Raw genomic sequence first — 22,632 nt, forward strand, 5'->3', positions numbered from 1 at the left:
CTCTATAATAGATAAAGCAACATGGGTATTTATTTTGTAATAAACAAACATATTATATATACTTTGGTCGTAGTAATAAACAAAAATGTAATGTAGGGCTCAAAAAAGTACTACAGGGAAGTTTTGGTAATAAACAAACTTATCGGGTAAATCTGTTCTAAAACATAAAATTTCGGCCGAATAACTTAAATAATCGAAAGTCGGGGAAAAATACGCAATATACAAAAAAGTAAAATCTGGAAACGTCACCAACCGACAGAGACAATTATTGAACTTCAAAATTAGATAGCAATCACTAACCGGGAGTGTTTGTTTGGATCGGAGGATTTTGAGATCTGTGGAAACGAAGATGGCGGCAAACGAAAGTTGTCGAGTGTATTGTGTAGGAACCGTCGATACCAAGCTTGATGAGCTTCGATTCCTTGCTGGATCAGTGCGATCAAAAATCGGCGCATTCTCAAACAACTCATCTTCCAAGGTAAGAAGATAGAGATTAGTTCCTCCGACGCAGAACAGAACCTCATCAGTCATCACCTTGGATGATTGTATTTTTAGTCTCAGTCTCTCAATTTCGCCGTTTAATTTGGAATTAACAACAACAGGTTGAGGTTGAGGTTGTGATTGTGGATGTTTCGGCGGGTACTGCTGATCATAAGCAGATCCAGAATGTAGCTGACTTTGCATTTGTAACAAGAGAGCAAGTTCTCTCATGCTACTCTGGATCGAACCACGAGAAAAAGCCTCTGAAACTTCCCGATGATAGAGGCGAGGCCGTTGCTATCATGAGCAAATGCCTTGAGAGTTTTCTTAGGCAAGCGGTTGAGGATAACTCTCTTTCTGGAGCTATAGGTCTTGGCGGAAGCGGAGGAACCTCGCTGATATCATCCGCTTTTAGGTCTCTCCCCATCGGGATTCCCAAGGTCATCGTATCCACTGTGGCCAGTGGTCAAACCGAGCCTTATGTTGGGACCTCTGATTTGGTTTTATTTCCTTCTGTGGTGGATGTCTGTGGTATCAACAGTGTTAGCAGGTTAGTCTTTTCAAACGCTGGGGCTTCTTTTGCCGGTATGGTACTCGGGAGGCTTGAGATGTTTAGAAGCTCCTCAAGTGAGAACGGGAAATGTTGTACTGTGGGCATTACCATGTTTGGGGTCACAACTTCATGTGTTAATGCAGTCCAGGATAGATTAACAAGTGAAGGTTATGAGACACTTGTCTTTCATGCCACCGGTGTTGGCGGCAGAGCCATGGAATCTTTGGTTAAAGAAGGGTTTATACAGGTTTTTCTATTTTTCCCCATTCGTTGAGATTTTGTTTACTTGTAGCACTAACTACTAACTTGGTTTTATGATTTGTCTTAAACTTTTGGCTGTGGCATTTGGTTTCTTCCTTTTTAAGTTTCTTTTACTTGTTCCTTCCGTAGGGAGTAATGGATATTACAACAACCGAGGTTGCAGACCATGTAGTTGGAGGTGTGATGGCATGCGATAGTTCCCGTTTTGATATTACCATAGAAAAAGGAATACCGTTGGTTTTAAGTGTAGGAGCCTTAGATATGGTGAACTTTGGTGGTAAAGATACTATACCTTCACATTTCCAAACAAGAAAGATTCATGTTCACAATGAACAGGTGAGGAATCTGTATAATGCATAATGTTAAGTTGTCTTTTCTATTAGCATCTGTTTTTTTTTGAGTTATCTGTTTTTCTTTGGCAGGTTTCTCTCATTCGAACAACAGCAGAAGAGAACAAAATCTTTGCAAGGTTTATTGCAGATAAACTGAACAAATCAACGTCAAATGTTAGGGTTTGTCTCCCAGAAAAAGGTGTCTCTGCACTGGATGCTCCAGGGAAACCTTTCTGTGATCCAGAAGCAACTGGTGCTCTCATAAATGAATTGCAGAGGCTCATTCAAACAAATGAAGAGAGACAGGTAGTGTTTTGGTTTTGCTTCATCTACTTTTAGGTATTGAAATGTTGTGTATTTTGACAGGTCAATGTTTACCCACACCACATCAATGACCCTGAGTTTGCAGAGGCATTGGTTGCTTCATTTCTTGAGATTTGTCCTAAATCCTACTCACAAATCAAACCCTCTGAAACTGCTTCGACTAAGCCTAGAACTGGAGAGCATGATGATGGACACATATCTAAGACGGGGTTGAGGCCTGAAAGGATTCCATACAGTCCTACAGATTTCCCCAATGCAAAACCAGGTTTCTCTTGTCCTTCCCTATCATCATGATCAGTAAACTAACGACCAGATCAATTGGTGGTTCTAGTCATTTTTGGTACGGAACTTCAATGTTGGAATTAGAAAACTTACCTATCATCACTGGCTCCAGAAACCTTGGAACGAACTCAGACCATTTTGGGACGGTTGAGAGATCAAATTGAGAAGGGAATACCAATAATCGGGGGAGGTGCTGGTACAGGAATATCTGCAAAGTTTGAGGAAGCTGGTGGGATTGATTTGATAGTGATATATAACTCTGGACGTTTTCGGATGGCTGGAAGAGGATCCTTAGCAGGCTTGCTTCCATTTGCTGATGCCAATGCAGTCGTGCTTGAAATGGCGAATGAAGTTTTACCCGTCAGTTTCTTTATTCATTTACCCAAGAAACTTCCATATCGTTCCAGTTGCTTCTGTTAGTACTCAAACATTTTCTCTCTAAAACCTGTCTCTTCATATGCTAAATCCAACCTGCAGGTAGTGAAGTCAGTGCCTGTTCTTGCTGGGGTGTGCGCAACAGATCCATTTCGACGTATGGACTATTTTCTGAAGCAGTTGGAGTCCATTGGGTTCGTTGGTGTCCAGAACTTTCCAACTGTTGGTCTCTTTGATGGTAATTTTAGACAAAATCTTGAGGAAACTGGAATGGGATATGGGTAAGCTACAAAAAGCAGCCGCTTAAAACCACTTCTATGGATTCTTTAAATTTCCACTTAAACTAGTCTGATACTGCAGCCTAGAAGTTCAAATGATCTCAGAAGCGCATAAGATGGGGCTATTGACCACTCCATATGCTTTCAACCCCAAAGAAGGAGAAGAAATGGCGAAAGCGGGAGCTGATATTATAGTAGCACACATGGGTTTAACGACATCTGGAAATATTGGGGCGAAAACCGCAGTGTCAATGGAAGAAAGTGTTGTTCGTGTACAAGCTATTGCAGATGCTGCTCGTAGATTCAACCCAGACATCATCGTCCTCTGCCATGGAGGTATTATAGTAACTTCTCGAAAGCTACAGTCATTGTTTGATAAGAGTTTGATGTAGTAAGCTTTTTGTATGTAGGTCCAATATCAGGTCCAGAAGAAGCAGAGTTTGTGCTGAAGAGAACACAGGGTTGTGTCCATGGCTTCTATGGAGCATCAAGCATGGAAAGGCTACCTGTAGAACAAGCTATAACAAGCACTGTCCAGAAATACAAATCCATAGCAATGAAGTGAAGTGAAGTATAGTGAGCTCACTTACAAACCTTTTCCTTTTGGTTCTTCTTGTATATGGCACGATTTGTGGTGTGGCAGATGTTTCCGTTTATTGCATGGCTTTCAATTATGGTTTGTTTCTTCTCCTCATGACTGGAGCATCTCTTTTCTTTGATTGCAAACTTGAAGTTTTCTTACATTACTTAATAAAGATCAATATTTTTGTCTGTTTGTCAAGAAGTTCTGAGAAAATTATAGAACGAGTTTCCCCATTATGTAAGTAAAACCTTAAGATTCATAAACAAAACAACAAACAAAGCAGCGGCAAAGACAAACACAAACACAAAACGGCTTCGAGATCTTGCCATGAGATCAGGTTTGAGATCAATCAGAATCAGAGTTGACATTTGCGGAAGACCTAACGGACCGACGTATGCTTTCTTGATACTCGTAGTCTTCATCATCTTCCTCTTTTTTCTTTTCGCTAAGCATTCCTGTAAAAAGGAAAAAAAAAAATGGTGAGGTTAAATGATTAAAGCTGGAGCGTAAAATCATATCATAAGTAGCAAATAATCAGAATGTGAGAGATTGGTTCAGCTTCAACCTTTTCTAACCAGAAGGTTCTCCAGCTTCGTAGTGGAGAAATCGTCCTTGGCACCTAGATCTTGAAACCCGACAAGCCTATCCATGGCGATACCCTTGCTGAAGATTAATGATTTCGTGTTTTCATTAGTTTAAACTCCAACAGACCCAATTGCGTTAAAATAAGTGAATGAAAATGTAAGATTGACCTAAAAAGGATAACACAGGGCAAAGTCTTGATCGCAAGCTTGGTGACGAAGAAGGGAGCGTTCTACATTGATAAGTTTCCCAAAGTATTAGAAGAGCAAACACCCACAAAGTGAAATGGTAATCAAGTGGAGTACTGACCTCTGCGTCCATCTTAATGAACTTTGTGTCCACATGTCTAGGTGCAAGGGTCTTCAGATGCTTGTCCATTATCCTACAATGTTTAAACGCATAGCTTCAGTACTTGATATTCGCATATCAAAGACCAAAAAAAAGAGGCGATGTGAGTGAGATAGAAAGAAGTATTGCAACTTACTTGCAACGGTAGAATTCCTTGTGGTAGAAGTGACATATAACTTTGTCACTCCGAGTGACTTCTCCCAAGAAGTCGCCTTCGCTAACTTCTCGGAATTCACCGTGTCCTTGCCTTTTGAATGCTTCTCTCTTTTCCACTTCTCTCTGTCCAGACATCATATCTTGGGGGGGTTAGTTCATAGTTCGTTCATACTAATTGAAGAAGAAGTTAGAAGAGTTAAACCAAAACAAGATATGGATGGTGAAGTTGAACCTTGAGTGCTGCAATCCTATCAGCGTGCAATTTTTCAAGCTCTGGATCCTACACAACATGAGCAACTCAGTAAGTATCCCATAGATGAGAAGCATAACATATATGTCTCATTTGATTTGTACTTACATCCATCAGTTCGTCAAGATCAACCTCCTCGTTGACAGGTCTTGAACCTTGCGCCTTTTCATTTGCAAGAACTTCCTGCACAGCCAGCCGTGGTAACAAAATCATCAATTCATCATCATCATCATCATCATCATCATCTATTATCCTGACACTCAGAAATAGAATCTCTAGCACAAGGAGGTGTCCTAAATTCATCTCCATCTCTGTTAAATGGCTCACCCAAAAAAAAACACGAAATCGAGATCTAAGAAAGAATCGTCTATGGCGAACACTTCCATGGAATAGCAATTACCTTTTTATAATCTCTAGCAGCTGCCGCCAATACATTCCCGAATGCCAGATTCGATAGGGTCGACTTCACCGCATCTGGATCCATCTTTTTATTCAACCCTAGAAATCCCAATTCTTCGAATCCTTCTTCTTTCTTGTAGGATAAAGAGAAGCGCTTTTTTCGTTTTTGTCCCGTCAAGAGAAGAGCTTCTTCTTTAACATTAATAAAAAGGATTTGAAATCTGGTGCAGAGAGAGAGAGAGAGAAAACTCCTGACGAACACCACCATCGACTGTGTAAGGCCTCTATCTTACTATATGGGCTTTAATAATGTGATTCTTGGCCCAAAAAGGAACCCAAATTTCTTAGGCCCACTCAAGTTTCTAAGAATACTATCCACCCAACCTTTTGGAATGGATTGGTACACTACATGTATGTATGAGAAATAATTAACTAAGTCTCATCGTTTTCAAGGACAACAACTACGTGTCCCGTTTCTACGTTAGTGTTTACTGTTTAGTTTTTATGTCTACAAAGGAAGAAGACAGATACTTCTTTTCTTTTTTTTTTTTTTTTTTTCTTTCCACCTAGATTCATCACCCTGTCATGGGATTGTGATGAACACGTACTTGGTATCCACATGAAAGCTCGGTAATAAAAATCAAAAATCCCATTTCCTTTTAGTGATAAAAACAGTTCGGTTTATTCACGGACACGTATGTCCAATCACCAAACCGACATTTTCTGCTGCTGCCACGCGTCCCTTTTCAAATGATGATTCAATAATTTAATAGTTGATCCATATCCGAAACCGGACTATAAAGCTACCTTCCATGCGTTTACGAACCTTCATCAATCAAACTCATATCAAAGTCTAAAATATCACAAAGAAAAAGAGTTTTATCTTATAGCGTATAGCTGAAAGTATTTGCTTAACAGAAGAAGAAGAAGAAGAAGATGGCGTCTTACCAGAACCGTCCAGGAGGTCAGGCCACTGACGAGTATGGAAACCCGATCCAGCAGTTGGACGAGTATGGAAACCCTATTGGCAGCGGAGGACACGGTGGTCTAGGCTCCACTGGCGGAGGAGGTTACGGAACTGGCACCGGTGGTACCTATGGAACTGGCGGCCAAGGATACGGAACCGGGACCGGGATCGGTTCCGAAGCCTTTGGAACAGGCGGAGGTGCTAGGCACCACGGCCAAGAGCAACTCCACAAGGAAAGTGGTGGTGGCTTGGGAGGAATGCTTCACCGCTCTGGATCTGGATCCAGCTCTAGCTCGGTATATACCAAGTGTCAAAAACAAGATTTTATATATGATGTATTAATACTGTTCGATGTGTGATCATCTAATTGATGTTATATATATAATAGGAGGATGATGGACAAGGAGGCAGGAGGAAGAAGGGAATAACGCAAAAGATTAAGGAGAAGTTGCCAGGTCATCATGATCAGTCTAGTCATCAAGCTCAAGGAATGGGTGGCATGGGAACCGGATATGATGCCAGCGGTTATGGTGGCGAGCACCACGAGAAGAAGGGGATGATGGACAAGATCAAGGAGAAACTTCCCGGCGGTGGTGGCCGTTAAGCTTTACACAAACATGTATACATATTAAATACTAATAAAATAAGGAGGGTTTGTAACGCAGTCGCATTTGGTCGTTGTATCTGTGCTTTTTATGTATGTACGTCCTGCGATGTGTGCTGGCTTATATGAGTGTGGTGAGAGATACATGAGTGTGTCATGAGCATCTGGCTCTTTTTATGTTCTGAGATGTCTGTTTTATGTAATTTCGTATCTATAAATCTGCTTTCTTGTTATGTGTCAGTACATAATTAATTTGTGTACTCAACTACACCTCATGCACTGCTGACTTGTACCAACACAACAATTAGTAGAACAGTTTGTAGTATGTAATACTGGATTAGGCCTTTTTCTAACTCGCTTGGGCTTTACCTTAGGCCGTTTAGATTGATGAAAAAAATGCTTGGGCCTATGAAGTATGAAATATTGGTTGGAGATTTGTAATTTTTTTTCCTTTTTTTAACGGAAGTGTAAATGTATAATGAAATGACGTGAGAAAATGACGAAAAGACATATTGAAAAAGTCTAAATACATCGTTGCGCAGTCGAATTCTGTATGCCGACTTGTTCTTCATTGTCACATTTGCACGAAAAGAAAAGGAAAATAGTTGGTATTGGTTTTGTGAGGGAGAGCAGTTGAAGCTGTTTCTCAATGATTTTGTCATTATCTACAGTTTTATTGTGTCTTTGTCGTACTCTTATCAGCCGTATCTATTTGTTAAGCACACAATCAGTCAAAAGATTATTTAGTTTGCTTGCAGAATAATTAGCATTATTTCTTTGACTATTTGGTTAATGGTCAACCAAGTAAAACCCCCTACAAGGGCAAGAGTTTAGTGTAGCTTACTCTTCAGGCTAACCTCTCCATTTAATACCACAAATCAATAGAGATATCTTTTCGGTTTGGTATGAATTGATTAAAAGCAAAAAATATAATACTGTATAATACTAATGTTCCTAGTTCGTACATGTAACAAGTATCCCATACAACAACTGCAAATATTCATATATGAGGTACAGAAAAGTGGGCATACATGAGTAGCTTTTAATTAATGAATAAAAAGTCTTAACAAATCTTGTATTCATACCAATCCTTAAAGATCAACTAATGTATCCATCTAATCCAATATACAGCTACAATTAGTTACCAACTCCAACGTCTTTCTCAAATGTCCACAAAGTCTACTCTATATATGAAACCCTTTGCATCACACACAATCACGAAGTTACAAAGAAACCGAGTTGATTAAACCCAACGAGTCATCAAGAGAAAACAAATCCCAAAAATATGGCTAAGTCATTAAACATCTTTATCGCAGCTCTCTCTCTCATTGCATTATCTCCTCTTTGTTTGTGTTCCAAAGCATATGGAACTGGCGGCTATCTTTTTCCGCAGTTCTACGACCACTCGTGTCCTAAAGCCCAAGAGATTGTTCAGTCCATTGTGGCTAAAGCATTCGCACAGGATCCTCGCATGCCTGCCTCCCTGCTCAGGCTCCATTTCCATGATTGTTTCGTCAAGGTCTCAAGCTCAGCAAACTTTCTTAAGGTTTTAATAACATACGTGAAAATTTTAAATATTTTACATATTTGTCTCGTTATGTTTGGTACTGCAGGGATGCGATGCTTCGATACTATTGGACAGCAGTGGAACCATAATCAGCGAGAAACGATCAAATCCTAACCGTAACTCAGCTCGTGGTTTCGAACTTATCGAGGAAATCAAACAAGCCTTAGAACAAGAGTGTCCTGAAACAGTTTCTTGCGCTGATATCTTGGCTCTAGCCGCTAGAGACTCAACTGTCATCGTAAGTCATCACAATTCACCACACAAAAAATTATATGATCATTTATCATCAATTGGAAAAAATGAACAAAGATATATACACAGACGGGTGGACCAAGCTGGGAAGTACCTCTAGGAAGAAGAGACGCGAGAGGAGCAAGCTTGAGTGGTTCCAACAATGACATCCCTGCTCCAAACAACACTTTTCAAACCATCCTCACTAAGTTCAAGCGTCAAGGTCTCGATCTCGTCGATCTTGTCTCCCTCTCCGGTAATATATCTATCCATCCCTCTTAGTCAACCAATGTTAATTAAAAAGCTTGCTTATAATAAATCCCATAACTTGTTTGATTCGCAGGAAGTCACACCATAGGAAACTCGAGGTGCACGAGTTTTCGGCAGAGGTTATACAACCAGTCCGGTAACGGGAAGCCTGATCTGACTCTAAGCCAGTACTATGCAACCCTGTTGCGTAAACGATGTCCGAGATCCGGGGGTGACCAGAACCTCTTCTTCCTCGACTTCGTGACACCGTTCAAGTTCGACAACCACTACTTCAAAAACCTAGTCATGTACAAAGGTCTATTGAGTTCGGATGAGATTCTGTTCACAAAGAACAGAGAGTCGAAGGAGCTCGTGAAACTATACGCTGAGAATCAAGAGGCCTTCTTCGAGCAGTTTGCTAAATCTATGGTGAAGATGGGAAATATCTCACCGTTGACTGGCGTGAAGGGAGAGATCCGACGCATCTGCCGGAGGGTTAACCATGCTTATTAATCAAACCTATCTTTATATATCACGTACAACGCTTCAGTTACATGCATTTGTTTGGCATGGACGTATACGTATCACTGAGTTTTATATTTCTTTTGGCTTTATATGTTTGAGTGTGTATTGTATATGTTACTAAAATCTGATTATGTTTCGGAAAATGATCTATATACTATTTTAACGTTTTTACAATATTTTCAGACTCTAATTTCCAACCAACATATCATAGTTGGACTTGGGACAAAAACAAAATTTCGTTAAAAGACTATGCTAAGTTGGTAAGGGCAACTTCAATGGTGGGTTTTAAATTTGAATCTCTTATGTACTGTTTAGAATTTTTAAACAATATATAATGTACTGTTTATAAAATAAGAACCCTTAAGCTTCTAATTAAAATTATCCCCTCCAATGGTAGGATATAATTTTGAGTCTCTTATTTTTGTTTTTTAAATAGTTTTTTGAAATTAAAATTTTTTAAGTAGAATATAAAGAATGTAGTGATGAATCTGTGGTTATTAAAAGGGCATGATCAGTTAAGTTGTTTCTATAGCTGAAGATAAACCATAGGAAGGAAACTTATGTCATACCAAAATACATGAAGAAAGGATCAAGAGTTTAACCAAAAGGAGTTCACTAATAACACAACTACTTTGTCTCAACCAAGAGTAAAAATTTTGCGTTTCCAAAACGCCAACTCACCCTAAAAAGTATTGGGCCTGAGATCTTCTGATTTGGGTTTTAATAAGCTCCCAATTAAAAAAAGACGGTGTCGTGTTGGAACGCTCACACACACATCTTGAACGGGAAACTCGGAGTCGGAGATCGTACCGGAGGCCGGAGAACGGCGATTTGTTTAATCAACTGCCCTTTCGCTTCTTTTACTCTCGATTAGCTCTGTAAGCGCAATAGCGGTTACGCCGGATTGCATCTCACGATTCGTTGATGTCGGCGTCATGGCAGTGGGAAAACGCCACCGCCGGCGCCGTAGCTGGATTCGCCACCGTAGCTGCTGTGCACCCTCTTGATGTCGTTCGTACGAGATTCCAAGGTCTGGGTTTTTTCACTCCTGCAACTGACCGAAATCTCAGATTTGTTTAAACTCATCGATTCGTTTAAAGTTGCTTACTTGATTGAGAACAGTCAATGACGGTAGATGGTCAAGTCTCCCGACGTACAAGAACACTGCTCACGCTGTATTCACCATTGCCCGTCTTGAGGTTTGCGCAAGAAGAATCTCTCTTACCCTTTTTTTTAATGTAGGTTGATCCATTAGAGGAATTCTAGTTTATGGGGTTTGTGCATTCTCCACTTTGCATTATCCAGTGACATTTCTGGTGTATCTGTTTTTGTGAGCTCATTTTGTAGGGTTTGAGAGGACTTTATGCAGGCTTCTTCCCTGCTGTTATCGGTTCTACTGTTTCATGGGGCTTATACTTCTTTTTGTGAGTGTTTACATTTTTCTTGCTTCATGATTTCTGATCAAACAAACAAACAAAGCTGTGATTCAGCTTGGAAATAAAGAACAAAGGCTTTTCCTTTTTTTGTGTCTCACTTAAATGTTTTATATTTTGATCTCCTCACCAAATTTCTGTCAGGTTGTTTACTAGCATTAGATGTTCTGAAACAAAGAAATGATCTCTCTGTAGTTATGGAAGAGCCAAGCAGAGATATGCTAAAGGCAGGGACGATGAGAAACTCAGCCCTGGTCTTCACCTTGCTTCTGCTGCTGAAGCAGGGGCCTTGGTGAGTATAACAGACACCATATTAATATGTCTCCATTTCTCCTATGTTTTTTTCGATCTCTGTCTCAAGCTTAGGATTCTCTCAGGTCTGTTTATGCACAAATCCGATTTGGCTTGTCAAAACAAGATTACAGCTTCAGACACCTCTTCATCAAACCCAATCATACTCCGGCCTATTAGGTTTTTGTGCTATGCTGCATAAAATTCTAATGTGTCATTATTTCTGGTTATTTTATTCTAAAAGTGTTGCTTTTGTGAACTTCAGATGCCGTTAAAACCATAGTGAAAGAGGAAGGACCCAGGGCTCTCTACAAGGGTGTTGTCCCTGGTCTGGTACTGGTTAGTAACTATCCTGATCTTTCTCTTGTCATGTTCATTATGAAACTACCACAAGATCCACTGATTTGGAACTGTCAAAGATGGTTAGATTAATTACCAAAAAGGTATTACCGATTGAATGATTTGCCATTCTGGTTTCAGCAGGTTTCTCATGGTGCTATTCAGTTCACAGCATATGAGGAACTTCGTAAAATCATTGTGGATTGGAAAGAAAAGAGAATAAAGTCGGAATCCGCTGACAGTTCATTGGTACAGAGTTCCTCTTCTTCATAGCATACAACATTCCAGCTATTCAGTTATATAGGAACTTTAGTCTCGATCCCACACCCATTTCAGCATCACAAATAATACTAATGCTAACACGCCTTACTTTCATTCTTTCTTTAGAACTCAGGAGATTATGCTGCACTTGGTGGCTCCTCCAAAGTCGCTGCAGTTCTTCTTACATATCCATTTCAGGTTATTCGAGCACGATTGCAGGTACCTGTTGATCTTATTATTAGCTCAAACCTAATGTCCTAGAACTTCCGTACATCTTACATACATGTGATCTTGTGCAATACTTGAGGATTTCATAAACATTCATTCCTCTTTTTCTTGTTCAGCAACGACCTGGTACTAACAGAATTCCAAGATATATAGACAGCTTACATGTCATCAGAGAAACCGCGAGGTTAGGAGGCATATTTTTGGTGTCTCGATTATGTCTTTTTTAAAAATATGATGTTTTGGTTAGTGTCACACTACTGACTAACACTTGGGGGTTGATGCAGATTCGAAGGTCTCAGAGGTTTCTATAGGGGACTAACTGCTAATCTGTTGAAAAATGTTCCTGCTTCATCCATTACATTCATCGTCTATGAAAATGTTCTGAAATTTCTAAAAAAGCCTCCAACAACAAAAGATTAGATCTTTCTCTTCCGGTCTTCACTATGATTTCTTAGACTCAACAAAACAGTTGTTGTCACGCCCAATTCCCTGAATTATTCTTTGATATACATACTACACTGTTGCATTTTGAGTTGCCGCCTTCATGGTTCTGAGTTCTGACGAGCTAAAAACAAACCGATTCAAAATGGGATCTGAATTGAAGAGATCGGTAAAATACTCATCCATCTGACATTCTAGTCCACCTTCTACAAGGTTATGGGCTTATTAGTCTCCCTCGCTATTAGGCCTAATAATTCACATAAGTGGCCCATATCCATCTAACATTCTAGTCCACCTTCTACAAGGTTATGGGCTTATAGTCTCCAACGCTATTAGGCCTTATAATTCATATAAGTGGCTCATCATTCGGGAAAAAACATGTTGACTATTTAGAGTTGCAATTTACATTCTGTATCCAAAAACCGATAGACTTAAATGATAATTAAAGCTAGTAAATAAAATATGATTTCAATACTCTCGTAAATTTTGTGTGTGGGGAGGGGGACAGTATAGAAAGATTGTTACGCTGTGAATATTGTCTAAATGATATTGTTTCAAAAACTTTCTGTTATCCAATAGTTTACCCACAGCAGATGTGATCAATTGGATTAAAGTATGCCATATCCGGGATGAGGGGATTTTGACATTAATGAAACCATTTCCTTTAGTCGAAACATTTTCCATGTAAGCAATTATCGAGAAGACATTAAATACAAAAAGTTTCAAAACAAAATCTATATAAACGTACGAGACGTTATCATTTTGCAATACATCTTTCCTCAGTGTTTTGAGCTTCCTCAAGGTCCAAAAGATTTTTCAGAAATGTTTTCATCAAATAACCGTTCTTCTACTCCAATGGTTCGTCTTTTTTTCAGTTTTTACCAACTATATTTTCATGTCTCTATCTGTGACATTTATATCGACTAGATGTGACATTTCAATCGTTTCTTTTTTTGACAGACTTGTGGGTTTAAGGTGGACACGAAGTCCCCTGCGTGGTACAAGAGCATGACAAAGATTTTAAACAAGATCAAAGGTGTGTTATCCTAATATATGACGTATAATAATCATTAAATCGTAGGTTTCTAAATCTAATTGAGTTGTTTTTTTTTTTCTCATTAAGGAGGGAACTTTTCGTTAGACGCAGACGAAGGCATGGCCTACGTTTCGGGTAGAGGAGATCCAATCGAACTCCTAAAACTAGTGGGTTCGATAAAAGGCAAAGCTGCTGAAATGACGTTTGTGAAAACCGGTGGATATCATCATTATGATGATCATCATCATCAGTATCACAATCATCAGTACCCCAATCTTCAGTACAACTCCAACTTCGTGTACGGCCAGCCAATACCACAATCTTACAACAGTTATTGGCCGAGTGATGCAAATTGTTACTCTCAGCAGCATCGGCCATATTATCCTCAGTCACCGGCAATGCAACCTCACCTTCATCAATATCCATATCCAGGATATAGTAACCATTACGGTTATTATTAGGATTTTAATTAATTATTACGCCGAGATCTAGCAAAACCTGCTTTTTAGGGTTTATTACTTGTATCCGACGAAACACTTTTTTTTTTGTGTGTTGGTTGGATATGAATGTTCTCTCTGCTATTTTTTTTTTGGATTAGCAGAAGAGACGAAAATTTTCAGCTATTGTCATCTTTTTGTAAGAAGCCGGAGATATCATTCTATGGCTTTTCTGAACCATTTTTTTTTTTTTTAATAATAAATGGGAACAGATTTGGACTATGTTGCATGGAAACGGAAACGGAAACGCGGAAACGAAACGTTTCGAAAACGGGAAACGGATTTTTTTGAAAAATAGGTAATGGAAACGTATAGGAAACGTATATATATTAATAAATCCCCAAACATGAAAATCATAATAAAAAAATTCTGAAACAACACAATTTCAAAACATAAATATTAAATAGTTTAATTAAAAATAAAACTGTTATAGCTTTTGCTTTTTAGGGTTCGACTAGTTATAACTTATGAATTCTTATAAATTAAATTATTTATTTATTAAATTTCAAAATTATAAAAAAGAGTTTTCGCCGCGTTTCCAAAACGGAAACTTCGTTTCCATCGTGTTTCCAAAACAGAAACGGAGTTTCTATCGTGTTTCCAAACTGGAATTTTTAGGAAACGTATTTTTGTGGCTTGTTTCCGAGTTTCCATGAGTTTCCGTTTCCCAAACGTTTCGGAAACGGGAAACGCACCTCAAAAAGAGTTTCCATCCAACATAGGATTTGGATGTTAAAATATTCGCAGTTTACAGTATTTAATTTAGTCAGAACTAAATATCTTTATCATGGTTTAATTTCTGTTTCGCCAAGATCCCCGTTAATGTTTTGGTGGCAGGGACATGATCTCACATTCCTATTCTACAATTACCATAAATATTATATTTCCCCCAAAATCACCGCATTAAGTAGCTTTGTCTACTGTCATCTTGAGAGAAAAATAAATGAAAAGGTGTTGGACCAAAATACAAATGCATTATTCGTGTAGATCCATTGGTAATGATGTAATATCATGGAAAAAGATGCCAGCTTGGTTAAACAAAGAAAGCAAATGTAACAACTCGCCATGAGAAAGCTTCGATGGTCTTTTCTCTTCGAACCCATGTGTTCTCAGAAGTCCAACTACCCTTTCCTTGAACATACTTGCATCTGTATCCATACACAAGACATTATCTCTCCCACCTTCATCTTCAACATCAGTGTCAAACTCACCATCACCACATTCCATCCCAACTTTCGAACCATTCCTCCCTGCAGACAAACTCAGCAACTCCATGACCTTCTTCTTCTGCCTAAACATGGAACCAAGCGTCTTATTCTTGTTCCCGAAACACGTGCGAGTGAACGCCAGCCATTCTTGGACATTAACATCAGGTTTTACCTCCTTTGGTGTGATCATAACTACAGATGAATCGACTTTAGGTGGTGGAACGAACTCTCTTTTACTGACATCCATCACGAATTTAACATCGGCTACTAACTTAACGTTAACCGCCAATCTGTTGAAATCGGAATCTCCAGAATTTGCCAAGAGCCTGCGAGAGAATTCCTTCTGGAGCAAGAGAGTGGCGCTACGAAACGTATTGGAGCCGTAAACAAGCTTCGCCACAAGAGGAGATGATATGTTGTACGGAATGTTCGCAACCACGAGATCAAACTGAGGGAACTCTGTCTTCAGAACATCTTTTTGAATAATCTATAATATATTATTTGTATACAAATTAAAAAAAAAAAAAAAAAAAGAGGTTTATTAGTTAATATGTCTTCTCTTGGGCATTTCATCGAACAGTTTGCGTGCGCTTAAAAAAACTAATCTCGTTCCCTAAACCAATCTTAGTAGCAACATTAAAGGCAAATCAAAGGAATAAGCAAGATTTTACCGTAAGTTTATCAGCAAAGCCATTGTCGGAAACCCTTTTCCGGAGAATCTCCACCATACGCTTATCTAACTCAACGGCGACGACATTCTGGGAAGCTTCAAGGAGCTTCATCGTGAGATTCCCAGTACCAGGTCCGATCTCCAAGACTGTATCCGTCGGCCTGATATCTGAGCTACGGACGATGGCGTCGAGGATTCTGGTGTTGGTAAGAAGGTGTTGGCCTTTACTCTTGCACAGAAACAAACCGTCATGTTCCTTCTTCTTCGACTTTTCGCTTCCCTCGTACTCTCTTCTCCGGCGATCGTGATCGGGTTTGGTACGAATCTGCGAGTGCGAATCTCGTCGGAGAACCAAATAAGATAAGTAGGAACGAGTCGGATTGAGTTTGCCGAGCGTCTGGTTCTTCAATCGAAGAATCATCAATCACTTTGGCTAGTTAATATATATAGATATCAACGCTGCCTCGTCGTCGTTATGTAGTAGCTCCGATTACCCGCTCATAGCTCAGCAATCGGAATCGGAATCGGAAACGCTTGGCCCGATCCCCTGACGTACGTGGCGTTTAAAAGGGCCTTCCTTGGCCCAGTTTATTTCTTTTAGCCCAAATGTTTTACTCACCAAAGCCCAATTATTTCTCCACCAAACGCTTTATTCTTTCTTTTAAAGTGTAAACGTCCCATGCTTAATCAGCAGCCTATACATCCATAGATTTGATGATGATTGTAAAATCAAAAGAAGAGGAAAAAACAAAAACAAAATGATGGTTATAGAATTTTGGGCCACGCTAGTGGACTACGTACTCAAATGCGAACGTGAAAGCGAGGAGTGTTCTAATTATTTAGATGAACATATAAAGTATGAAAATTCTCTACTAGATTGATTTATTCAAAAATAAAAGATGAAGAAAAAAAGGAGTTAAAAGGCCAAAAAAGCATGGACGTTTACCAAGTTACTATTCTGGTCGGTGTGATTGCTCTCTCTCTCTCTCTCTCTCTCCCCCTCTTTATACATGATCGGACGGTATATATGCTACTACATGATCGGACGGTATATATATGTCTCTTCCTTCCAAACTTTATTGTGATACTAATCTTTCAGTTGATTTTTCTTTTTCATTATCATCTGTGTCAACACTATCTACTTTACACAATATCACTTCAATCACACTCTACTTTTCTTCTTAATTAATTTCCTACAATAATCATATCTAAATGTTTGATTTATACTATTTTTTATAGAAAAAAAGTAATGTAAAATTTATGGGCATTTATTCCTTTGTATGAGATGTACATGACTGTATGTGATCCTATTTTGCAATTGTATAATGTTTTTAAAAATATTATAACGAACAACAAATTCTTTTCTGGAAATTCTATAATTACCCTTCTCCAAAAAACCTTTTATTCGTTCAAATCATTTGTTTATTAGTATATCCTTACAATTAAATAGACAATAAGATTTAAGTAAAATTAACTCAAACACAACCATTTCGAAACAATATTGTATCATAAATACCGTCACTATTCGATTCTCAGCTTATTTTGTGATTTATGTTTCCATGCTTGATTTTTAAATGGGTGAAAAATAAAACTTTAGAAGAAGATGTTGTAAATATGAAAGCTAGCGCTAGCCTTAGGCCATTAGGGTTTGCAACTTCGCAGTTAACAAGGTATGCACAATATATAGTGAAATTAAGAAAATTAGGCGTGAAAAATCGTGGTCCTATTTTTTTCAGCAGCCTCTATTAACTTTGAGTCGTTCTAGTGTGGGGACTTTCTTTAAGTCGAGCCACGACTCGATGAATCAACTTTATAGTTTTGCCATTTTCAACAGCAAAACTGTTTTGGTGGAGTTTTGTGAGGTGGTTATCTTATCACCGTTTGGGTTAGCGATACTTTGGATTAAAGTGAGTACCGAGAGTAGAGTGGGATTATATAAGTAGATTTGTTACATCCAATATCATCAGTTTAGAAAGAGAAGACGCGTCTGCATGTGCATGAGCTTGAGCATGACATTTGGAGGAACGATGACTCCACTTCCTCGGGACCCACCATGAACCAAATCTCATACTTCACTTAAGAGATTTTGGTACTGAACTTAAATAAAGTATTACAACTAGTACAACTTTAAATTTTTACCAATCACAAAAACTTTACCAAAAATTTTATTAAAAGTTTTATTTTCAGCTTTTTGGTACAACTTTCACATACAGCTCTTTCTTAGAGCTTTGCATTATTCCGTAACAGCTTAAATTTTCAGCTTACAGTTTTGGCTACGTTACCAATCGGATCCAAGCTTTTTTCACAGTTGAAATCATTTTAGTAATGAGATATATATATATATATATACACACATATATGTTAAAGAGACATCTGAAGGTGAGATGGGTTCCATGTGGACACAATACGTTTATAAAATCTGATGCTTAGGACAAATATATAACAATAATATAATATATATGTACGTTATATCATATACGTTACGCCTGAAATTTGCAGCTTCTGATGAAGCAAGATTGTGGTGAAGGACAGTCTTTGTTTATTATTTTTGTGAAATGATAGAGAATACACACAACAGAAACAACAATTGATCAGAAGAGAATGTAAAGATACACTTAGCTCCGTTATTGGCTTTTCTGCCTTTGAAACAAAAGAAACATAAGCAATCAAATATTTTCTGTCCTTCTTTTTCAATTGCAAAGCCGAAAAAACCAAACCAGTGCGTACCCTTTTTGTGGTAAACACTCTTTCTTTCTGCCTATGTAAGAGAGTATATATATATATTAAGAAGGTCACCTTTTTCTTTTATTTTTTAATGGTATACATAATATACAAGTGATATTAAGAAGCCAACAAACACTATATATGCTCCAAACTCACTTTTCTTTATTCTCGAGTTTATAAAGTTCTTTCCATATTTCCTTCTTTTATGTACATCTTACAGCTCCGGTTCAAGTAGAATGGTAGATGACTAGTTGCGTTTGAAGTGCAGATAAATGGCAGAAAAAAAAAGTAGTGGAGAATTCCACAAACTTTAAAAATTTGCTAGGACATTAATTAAGCGGATATAAGGTTAAACAGTTTTAAAAAATGTTAGGAACTTTCATGAAAATTTGTTTAACTTAAGAGATTCAAACTTCAAAGCTTAAAGAAAGGAACACAGTGCTCGAGAAGAGACTTTAAGTGTACCTTTTCTTTTTGGGGAAAACTCTTCTATTTGTTGTTTTATAGTACTAATTTCAAGATTCACATTCCAGAATCAAAGAAAACTAATACTACTAGTAGTGAACTAGTTTTTTTGGCTAATGATGAGTCTTTCATTATGCGAGTTTGTTGCTATTTGCATTGATAATTGGTATTACCCATAAATTTGGAATTTGCGGATTTGTAATTTAGTTACATATATACAAGAATAAAATTAATTTAGTTACATATATACAAGAATAAAATCCGAGAGAATTATCACATTCCCTTTTGCCCACCGATCCATATCTTTAATTTCTCGGTCGTAAATGATTGCATCTACTCATCAAATTCAATCTCATTTTCATTCACTCAAAACACATTACAATTGCATACATAAATAATTGATTTTGTTTGATGGGTGTTCGGGCAATAATATTTCAGAGTATGATTGTATACATACATATTTTAAGTACTATTTACACATTATTAAACGACACAAATAATGGAGAACGTAACAGGTGTCCATTATCAGATTTTGTATTATAATAGTAAGAAATACTAGTAGTATAATGGAGTAGTAATTTGGTTCCTTGGAAAGATGGTCTAAGCATCTGTTTTCCAGCTGCAACCTTTATGCGTACTTAATTTGAAGTCACAGGTACACTACACTATATGCAACCAAAACAAGATTTCGATAATAATATAATATAAAAAAAAAAATAGCATCGAATCTAACTAGAGAGAATCTAAAAAGATACAACTATACCCGATAATTGGTGTTCCTATCCTCAGTCCTCAACTACACCCATAAATGGAGTTAGATTTATTTTAACAATTTTAGCTTAAGTACACAATTTTTATTGGTACGTATTATTACAGAAATACAGATTTCTTATTTTTATACTGAACTATCGATTGGACAAATTATAATCTTTTTTTTGTTTTGCCCTCTTACACAAATTTATAATAGGAAAACCCGTTCATATTTTTTCGATATACCAAAAATTATAATAATAAAGATCTAAAAATATAAGTTAAATAATTTCGAGTAAGAAGAAAATAATACTTACTTATAAGAATTTTTGGTTGTTGAGACTTGAGAGCATTTTGGTAAAACACAAACAGACCAAGAAAGGAAGAGGCAGCGTGTTTTCCGGTAGAAAAGACGGAGAGACTAAAAGCCGAAGTTTGCATACGTAGCAATATTTTCACCGTAGGATCCTGGACACGTGATGTTTCAACGGTGAGATATATTTTGTTCGACAAGTGTTTTGTGATACTTGTTGTAATTAAGAAGAAAACAAACAAAAAAAGAAGAGAGAGAGAGAGAGAGGGGACAAAGAATTTAATAAGAGAAGGGAGAAGTGAGTGAGAGAGTATTAAGGTCATGGCGGCGTTGCAGAGAGCCGAGACACAGAGAAAGAAACAGATCTCTCTCAGAGACAGAGAGCGAGAAACCCTTAAATAAATATTACCCTCTCATACCGACAACCTAACTTTTCTCTCAGTACCACCAAAAGCTCTCTCTCTCTCTCTCTCTCTCTGTCCGATTTCTAAACAAACCCTAGATCACAGACATACTCTACACATTTAATCTCTTTCGTCTTCTTCATCCTCTCAGATATATATAGAGAGAGAGAGCGTAAGAGAATTAGATCTTCCGAGAGAGAGATCTATATCTTCTTCTATTCAGATCTTTGGGTAGATTAATTCTCACTCTGAAAGTCAAGATCTTAATTTGTACGTCTAGATATGTGGTAAAGCGAAGCCCTTGTCGAAATTGGTAATATATGGCTGGTGGTGTCGGAATATGGCAGGCTTTTTCTCGCTAGGACACGGCGGAGGAAGAGGAAACAGCCAAGACCACAGAACCAATAATAACCCTTCTCCTTCGGGAACAGAATCTTGGCTTTGGTGCAGAAACCCTAACTCTAACGCAAACGCTGGTGGTGGAGATGTCGTCGCTCCTTCTTCTTACAAAGGAACCCTTGAGCTATGGCAACACCCAAACAATCAAGAGATCATATTCCAGCAGCAACAGCAACAAAGATTGGATCTTTACACTTCTGCTGCAGGTTTAGGTGTCGGACCAAGCAACCGGAACTCAATTGAAACTTCCGGCGGGGCCTTGATGATGATGAGAAACGGTAGCAGCGGCGGTGGACCCAGCTGCCAGGATTGTGGTAATCAGGCTAAGAAAGACTGCACGCACATGAGATGTCGGACTTGTTGCAAGAGCCGAGGCCTCGAGTGTTCCACTCACGTCAAGAGCACCTGGGTTCCTGCCGCTAAACGCCGAGAACGCCAGCAGCAGCTTGCATCCGGTCAACAACCGCAGTCGCAGTCGCAGCCGCAGGTTGAGAGCGTCCCTAAACGGCAGAGAGAGCATTTCCCGTCGAGATCCGATTCCCTTGTCTGTACTCGTATACCTACTAATAACACCTCCTCAGGTATCACTAATTTTTATTTTATTTTATGCTCTTTGTTCCCCTTTTGTATTCATGAGTTTATTCAAATCTGAACGTAATAGTGAGAGTTTTGTATTCAATTGCAGAAACAGAAACCCTATTCTGTTTGATCAGCTTTTTTGTTCTTCTTTTTCCATTTTCGAGAAAGAAAAAAAAATGTTTATAATTTTCTTCTTTTATTTATTTGTTTATTTATTAACATACTACTGTATATGAGTAAAACTGACTCTTGGATTGACAGGAAGAAACTGTTCTCGCCGATCTTGATATTTATAATGTTTATAATATTTTTCTGCTAAGCCCTTTTTTCTTAATTAATAACCAAACCTGTTATTATTTGCTACACACCTAGGGTTAGAGATTGGGAGCTTTCCGCCGGAAGTGAGCTCGCCGGCAATTTTCCGGTGCGTGCGTGTGAGTTCTGTAGATGATGAAGAAGAGGAGTATGCGTACAAAACAGCTGTGAGTATAGGCGGTCACGTCTTCAAAGGTATTCTCTACGACCAAGGCCCGGCCGAGAGAAGCTCCTCAGGCGGTGGATCTCAGCCGTTGAACCTCATAACAGCAGGCCCATCGGCCTCTTCATCAAGCCCAAACGTGAGCTGCAACAATGGAGTTGTTGGTTCCAATTCAGATCATTACATCGATCCTGCCTCTCTTAATTATCCTACTCCCATCAACACTTTCATGACTGGTACGCACTTCTTCTCCAACCCAAGATCTTGAATTCCACATAGAGAGAGAGAGATAAGCAATTTAAAACCTTTTTTTTTGTTTAGATCCTTACGTTAGAATTAGGGCTTAAAGTCAATCTTCCGAGGAGGAGAGTATAACGTAGTAATCTGTGTTGTGAAAAAGTAATTAACGGGAGATAATGATTCCTTTATAAACTCATCACTTGTTACCTGATCTTTTATTATTTATAACAGTTTTTCTAGAAGAGAAGTTCTCATTGTAATGTTGGGTTAATTATTTGAATGTAATAATAATATACTCCAATTTTCAACTGTAAAAAAGTCAACGAGCCTGTCTCTTTAAAAGCTCACATCAACAGCTTCCCAGCTGGCAGTTTTCAACTGTGATCGTTAAACTCAGCCTTGTTCTTGTCACCTTTTGACATTACTTTATTTTTATGTTTGACGTTTAATTAAACATTTAGTCGAATTGGACAAGTTTTTAAAAACCTTTATATTGGAATTTTGGTGAAGACATGTATTAATGAGGTTTC

General features: G+C 38.2%; 8 protein-coding genes across 11 annotated transcripts; 6 read left to right on the forward strand and 2 right to left on the reverse strand.

Annotated features, from left to right (window-relative positions):
- The first annotated feature begins 58 nt into the window (after positions 1–58).
- Positions 59–3,658, forward strand: LOC104762934 (toMV susceptible protein tm-1(GCR26)). The gene is made up of 9 exons (XM_010486346.3): positions 59–478; positions 603–1,280; positions 1,424–1,630; positions 1,717–1,932; positions 1,993–2,215; positions 2,345–2,592; positions 2,710–2,888; positions 2,968–3,221; positions 3,296–3,658. Exons 1-9 carry the CDS (start codon positions 350–352, stop codon positions 3,448–3,450), a joined length of 2,289 nt encoding a protein of 762 aa, XP_010484648.1. The 5' UTR covers positions 59–349; the 3' UTR covers positions 3,451–3,658.
- On the reverse strand, positions 3,595–5,982 carry LOC104762935 (thioredoxin domain-containing protein PLP3B). The gene is made up of 8 exons (XM_010486347.3): positions 5,205–5,982; positions 4,913–4,987; positions 4,787–4,834; positions 4,535–4,677; positions 4,360–4,432; positions 4,221–4,282; positions 4,034–4,131; positions 3,595–3,923 (listed from the first exon to the last, which is right to left on the reverse strand). The coding sequence occupies exons 1-8, from the start codon at positions 5,469–5,471 to the stop codon at positions 3,814–3,816; spliced, it is 876 nt and encodes a 291-aa protein (XP_010484649.2). The 5' UTR covers positions 5,472–5,982; the 3' UTR covers positions 3,595–3,813.
- Positions 5,983–6,018: 36 nt separating this feature from the next.
- On the forward strand, positions 6,019–7,007 carry LOC104762936 (dehydrin Rab18-like). The gene is made up of 2 exons (XM_010486348.3): positions 6,019–6,466; positions 6,559–7,007. The coding sequence occupies exons 1-2, from the start codon at positions 6,140–6,142 to the stop codon at positions 6,772–6,774; spliced, it is 543 nt and encodes a 180-aa protein (XP_010484650.1). The 5' UTR covers positions 6,019–6,139; the 3' UTR covers positions 6,775–7,007.
- A 919-nt stretch (positions 7,008–7,926) lies between these two features.
- Positions 7,927–9,522, forward strand: LOC104762937 (peroxidase 72). Its single transcript, XM_010486350.2, has 4 exons — positions 7,927–8,293; positions 8,388–8,579; positions 8,663–8,828; positions 8,916–9,522. The coding sequence occupies exons 1-4, from the start codon at positions 8,060–8,062 to the stop codon at positions 9,332–9,334; spliced, it is 1,011 nt and encodes a 336-aa protein (XP_010484652.1). The 5' UTR covers positions 7,927–8,059; the 3' UTR covers positions 9,335–9,522.
- A 503-nt stretch (positions 9,523–10,025) lies between these two features.
- On the forward strand, positions 10,026–12,430 carry LOC104762938 (folate transporter 1, chloroplastic). Of its 4 annotated transcripts, none has more exons than XM_010486351.3 (10): positions 10,026–10,376; positions 10,469–10,584; positions 10,694–10,770; positions 10,975–11,071; positions 11,157–11,250; positions 11,336–11,409; positions 11,551–11,658; positions 11,797–11,889; positions 12,015–12,082; positions 12,183–12,430. In XM_010486351.3, the coding sequence occupies exons 1-10, from the start codon at positions 10,271–10,273 to the stop codon at positions 12,316–12,318; spliced, it is 969 nt and encodes a 322-aa protein (XP_010484653.1). In that variant the 5' UTR covers positions 10,026–10,270; the 3' UTR covers positions 12,319–12,430. The 4 variants fall into 4 exon arrangements, with proteins under 4 accessions (XP_010484653.1, XP_010484654.1, XP_010484655.1 ...); XM_010486352.3 differs by having other exon boundaries at positions 10,062–10,376; positions 11,554–11,658; XM_010486353.3 differs by having other exon boundaries at positions 10,062–10,376; positions 10,469–10,545.
- A 731-nt stretch (positions 12,431–13,161) lies between these two features.
- LOC104763689 (uncharacterized) lies at positions 13,162–13,836 on the forward strand. Its single transcript, XM_087498547.1, has 4 exons — positions 13,162–13,197; positions 13,300–13,375; positions 13,463–13,625; positions 13,719–13,836. Exons 1-4 carry the CDS (start codon positions 13,162–13,164, stop codon positions 13,834–13,836), a joined length of 393 nt encoding a protein of 130 aa, XP_087354673.1.
- A 990-nt stretch (positions 13,837–14,826) lies between these two features.
- Positions 14,827–16,509, reverse strand: LOC104762939 (ribosomal RNA small subunit methyltransferase, mitochondrial). The gene is made up of 2 exons (XM_010486355.3): positions 15,752–16,509; positions 14,827–15,567 (listed from the first exon to the last, which is right to left on the reverse strand). Exons 1-2 carry the CDS (start codon positions 16,169–16,171, stop codon positions 14,848–14,850), a joined length of 1,140 nt encoding a protein of 379 aa, XP_010484657.1. The 5' UTR covers positions 16,172–16,509; the 3' UTR covers positions 14,827–14,847.
- Positions 16,510–20,256: 3,747 nt separating this feature from the next.
- LOC104762940 (protein SHORT INTERNODES) lies at positions 20,257–22,362 on the forward strand. The gene is made up of 2 exons (XM_010486356.3): positions 20,257–21,386; positions 21,757–22,362. The coding sequence occupies exons 1-2, from the start codon at positions 20,747–20,749 to the stop codon at positions 22,128–22,130; spliced, it is 1,014 nt and encodes a 337-aa protein (XP_010484658.1). The 5' UTR covers positions 20,257–20,746; the 3' UTR covers positions 22,131–22,362.
- The last annotated feature ends 270 nt before the right edge of the window (positions 22,363–22,632 follow it).

This window comes from Camelina sativa, chromosome 18, assembly GCF_030686135.1.
Source record: "Camelina sativa cultivar CO46 ecotype springtype chromosome 18, ASM3068613v1".
Taxonomy (NCBI): Eukaryota; Viridiplantae; Streptophyta; class Magnoliopsida; order Brassicales; family Brassicaceae; genus Camelina; species Camelina sativa.

Excerpts from the sequence above, each read along its gene's own strand:
- LOC104762940 (XM_010486356.3), top strand. The coding sequence starts at position 20,747 with ATGGCAGGCTTTTTCTCGCTAGGACACGGCGGAGGAAGAGGAAACAGC. Across the intron at positions 21,387-21,756 it reads TACTAATAACACCTCCTCAG|GGTTAGAGATTGGGAGCTTT; the intron begins GTATCACTAATT and ends CTACACACCTAG.
- LOC104762937 (XM_010486350.2), top strand. The coding sequence starts at position 8,060 with ATGGCTAAGTCATTAAACATCTTTATCGCAGCTCTCTCTCTCATTGCA. Across the intron at positions 8,580-8,662 it reads CTAGAGACTCAACTGTCATC|ACGGGTGGACCAAGCTGGGA; the intron begins GTAAGTCATCAC and ends ATATATACACAG. Across the intron at positions 8,829-8,915 it reads CGATCTTGTCTCCCTCTCCG|GAAGTCACACCATAGGAAAC; the intron begins GTAATATATCTA and ends TTTGATTCGCAG.
- LOC104762939 (XM_010486355.3), bottom strand. The coding sequence starts at position 16,171 with ATGATTCTTCGATTGAAGAACCAGACGCTCGGCAAACTCAATCCGACT. Across the intron at positions 15,568-15,751 it reads GCTTTGCTGATAAACTTACG|ATTATTCAAAAAGATGTTCT; the intron begins GTAAAATCTTGC and ends AATATATTATAG.
- LOC104763689 (XM_087498547.1), top strand. The coding sequence starts at position 13,162 with ATGTTTTCATCAAATAACCGTTCTTCTACTCCAATG. Across the intron at positions 13,198-13,299 it reads ACCGTTCTTCTACTCCAATG|ACTTGTGGGTTTAAGGTGGA; the intron begins GTTCGTCTTTTT and ends TTTTTTTGACAG. Across the intron at positions 13,376-13,462 it reads GATTTTAAACAAGATCAAAG|GAGGGAACTTTTCGTTAGAC; the intron begins GTGTGTTATCCT and ends TTTCTCATTAAG.
- LOC104762936 (XM_010486348.3), top strand. The coding sequence starts at position 6,140 with ATGGCGTCTTACCAGAACCGTCCAGGAGGTCAGGCCACTGACGAGTAT. Across the intron at positions 6,467-6,558 it reads CTGGATCCAGCTCTAGCTCG|GAGGATGATGGACAAGGAGG; the intron begins GTATATACCAAG and ends TATATATAATAG.
- LOC104762934 (XM_010486346.3), top strand. The coding sequence starts at position 350 with ATGGCGGCAAACGAAAGTTGTCGAGTGTATTGTGTAGGAACCGTCGAT. Across the intron at positions 1,933-1,992 it reads AAACAAATGAAGAGAGACAG|GTCAATGTTTACCCACACCA; the intron begins GTAGTGTTTTGG and ends GTATTTTGACAG. Across the intron at positions 2,216-2,344 it reads TTTCCCCAATGCAAAACCAG|AAACCTTGGAACGAACTCAG; the intron begins GTTTCTCTTGTC and ends CACTGGCTCCAG.
- LOC104762935 (XM_010486347.3), bottom strand. The coding sequence starts at position 5,471 with ATGGTGGTGTTCGTCAGGAGTTTTCTCTCTCTCTCTCTCTGCACCAGA. Across the intron at positions 4,835-4,912 it reads ATCTTGACGAACTGATGGAT|GATCCAGAGCTTGAAAAATT; the intron begins GTAAGTACAAAT and ends CATGTTGTGTAG. Across the intron at positions 4,283-4,359 it reads TCATTAAGATGGACGCAGAG|AACGCTCCCTTCTTCGTCAC; the intron begins GTCAGTACTCCA and ends TTATCAATGTAG.
- LOC104762938 (XM_010486351.3), top strand. The coding sequence starts at position 10,271 with ATGTCGGCGTCATGGCAGTGGGAAAACGCCACCGCCGGCGCCGTAGCT. Across the intron at positions 10,771-10,974 it reads TGGGGCTTATACTTCTTTTT|TTATGGAAGAGCCAAGCAGA; the intron begins GTGAGTGTTTAC and ends ATCTCTCTGTAG. Across the intron at positions 11,410-11,550 it reads TTGTCCCTGGTCTGGTACTG|CAGGTTTCTCATGGTGCTAT; the intron begins GTTAGTAACTAT and ends TTCTGGTTTCAG.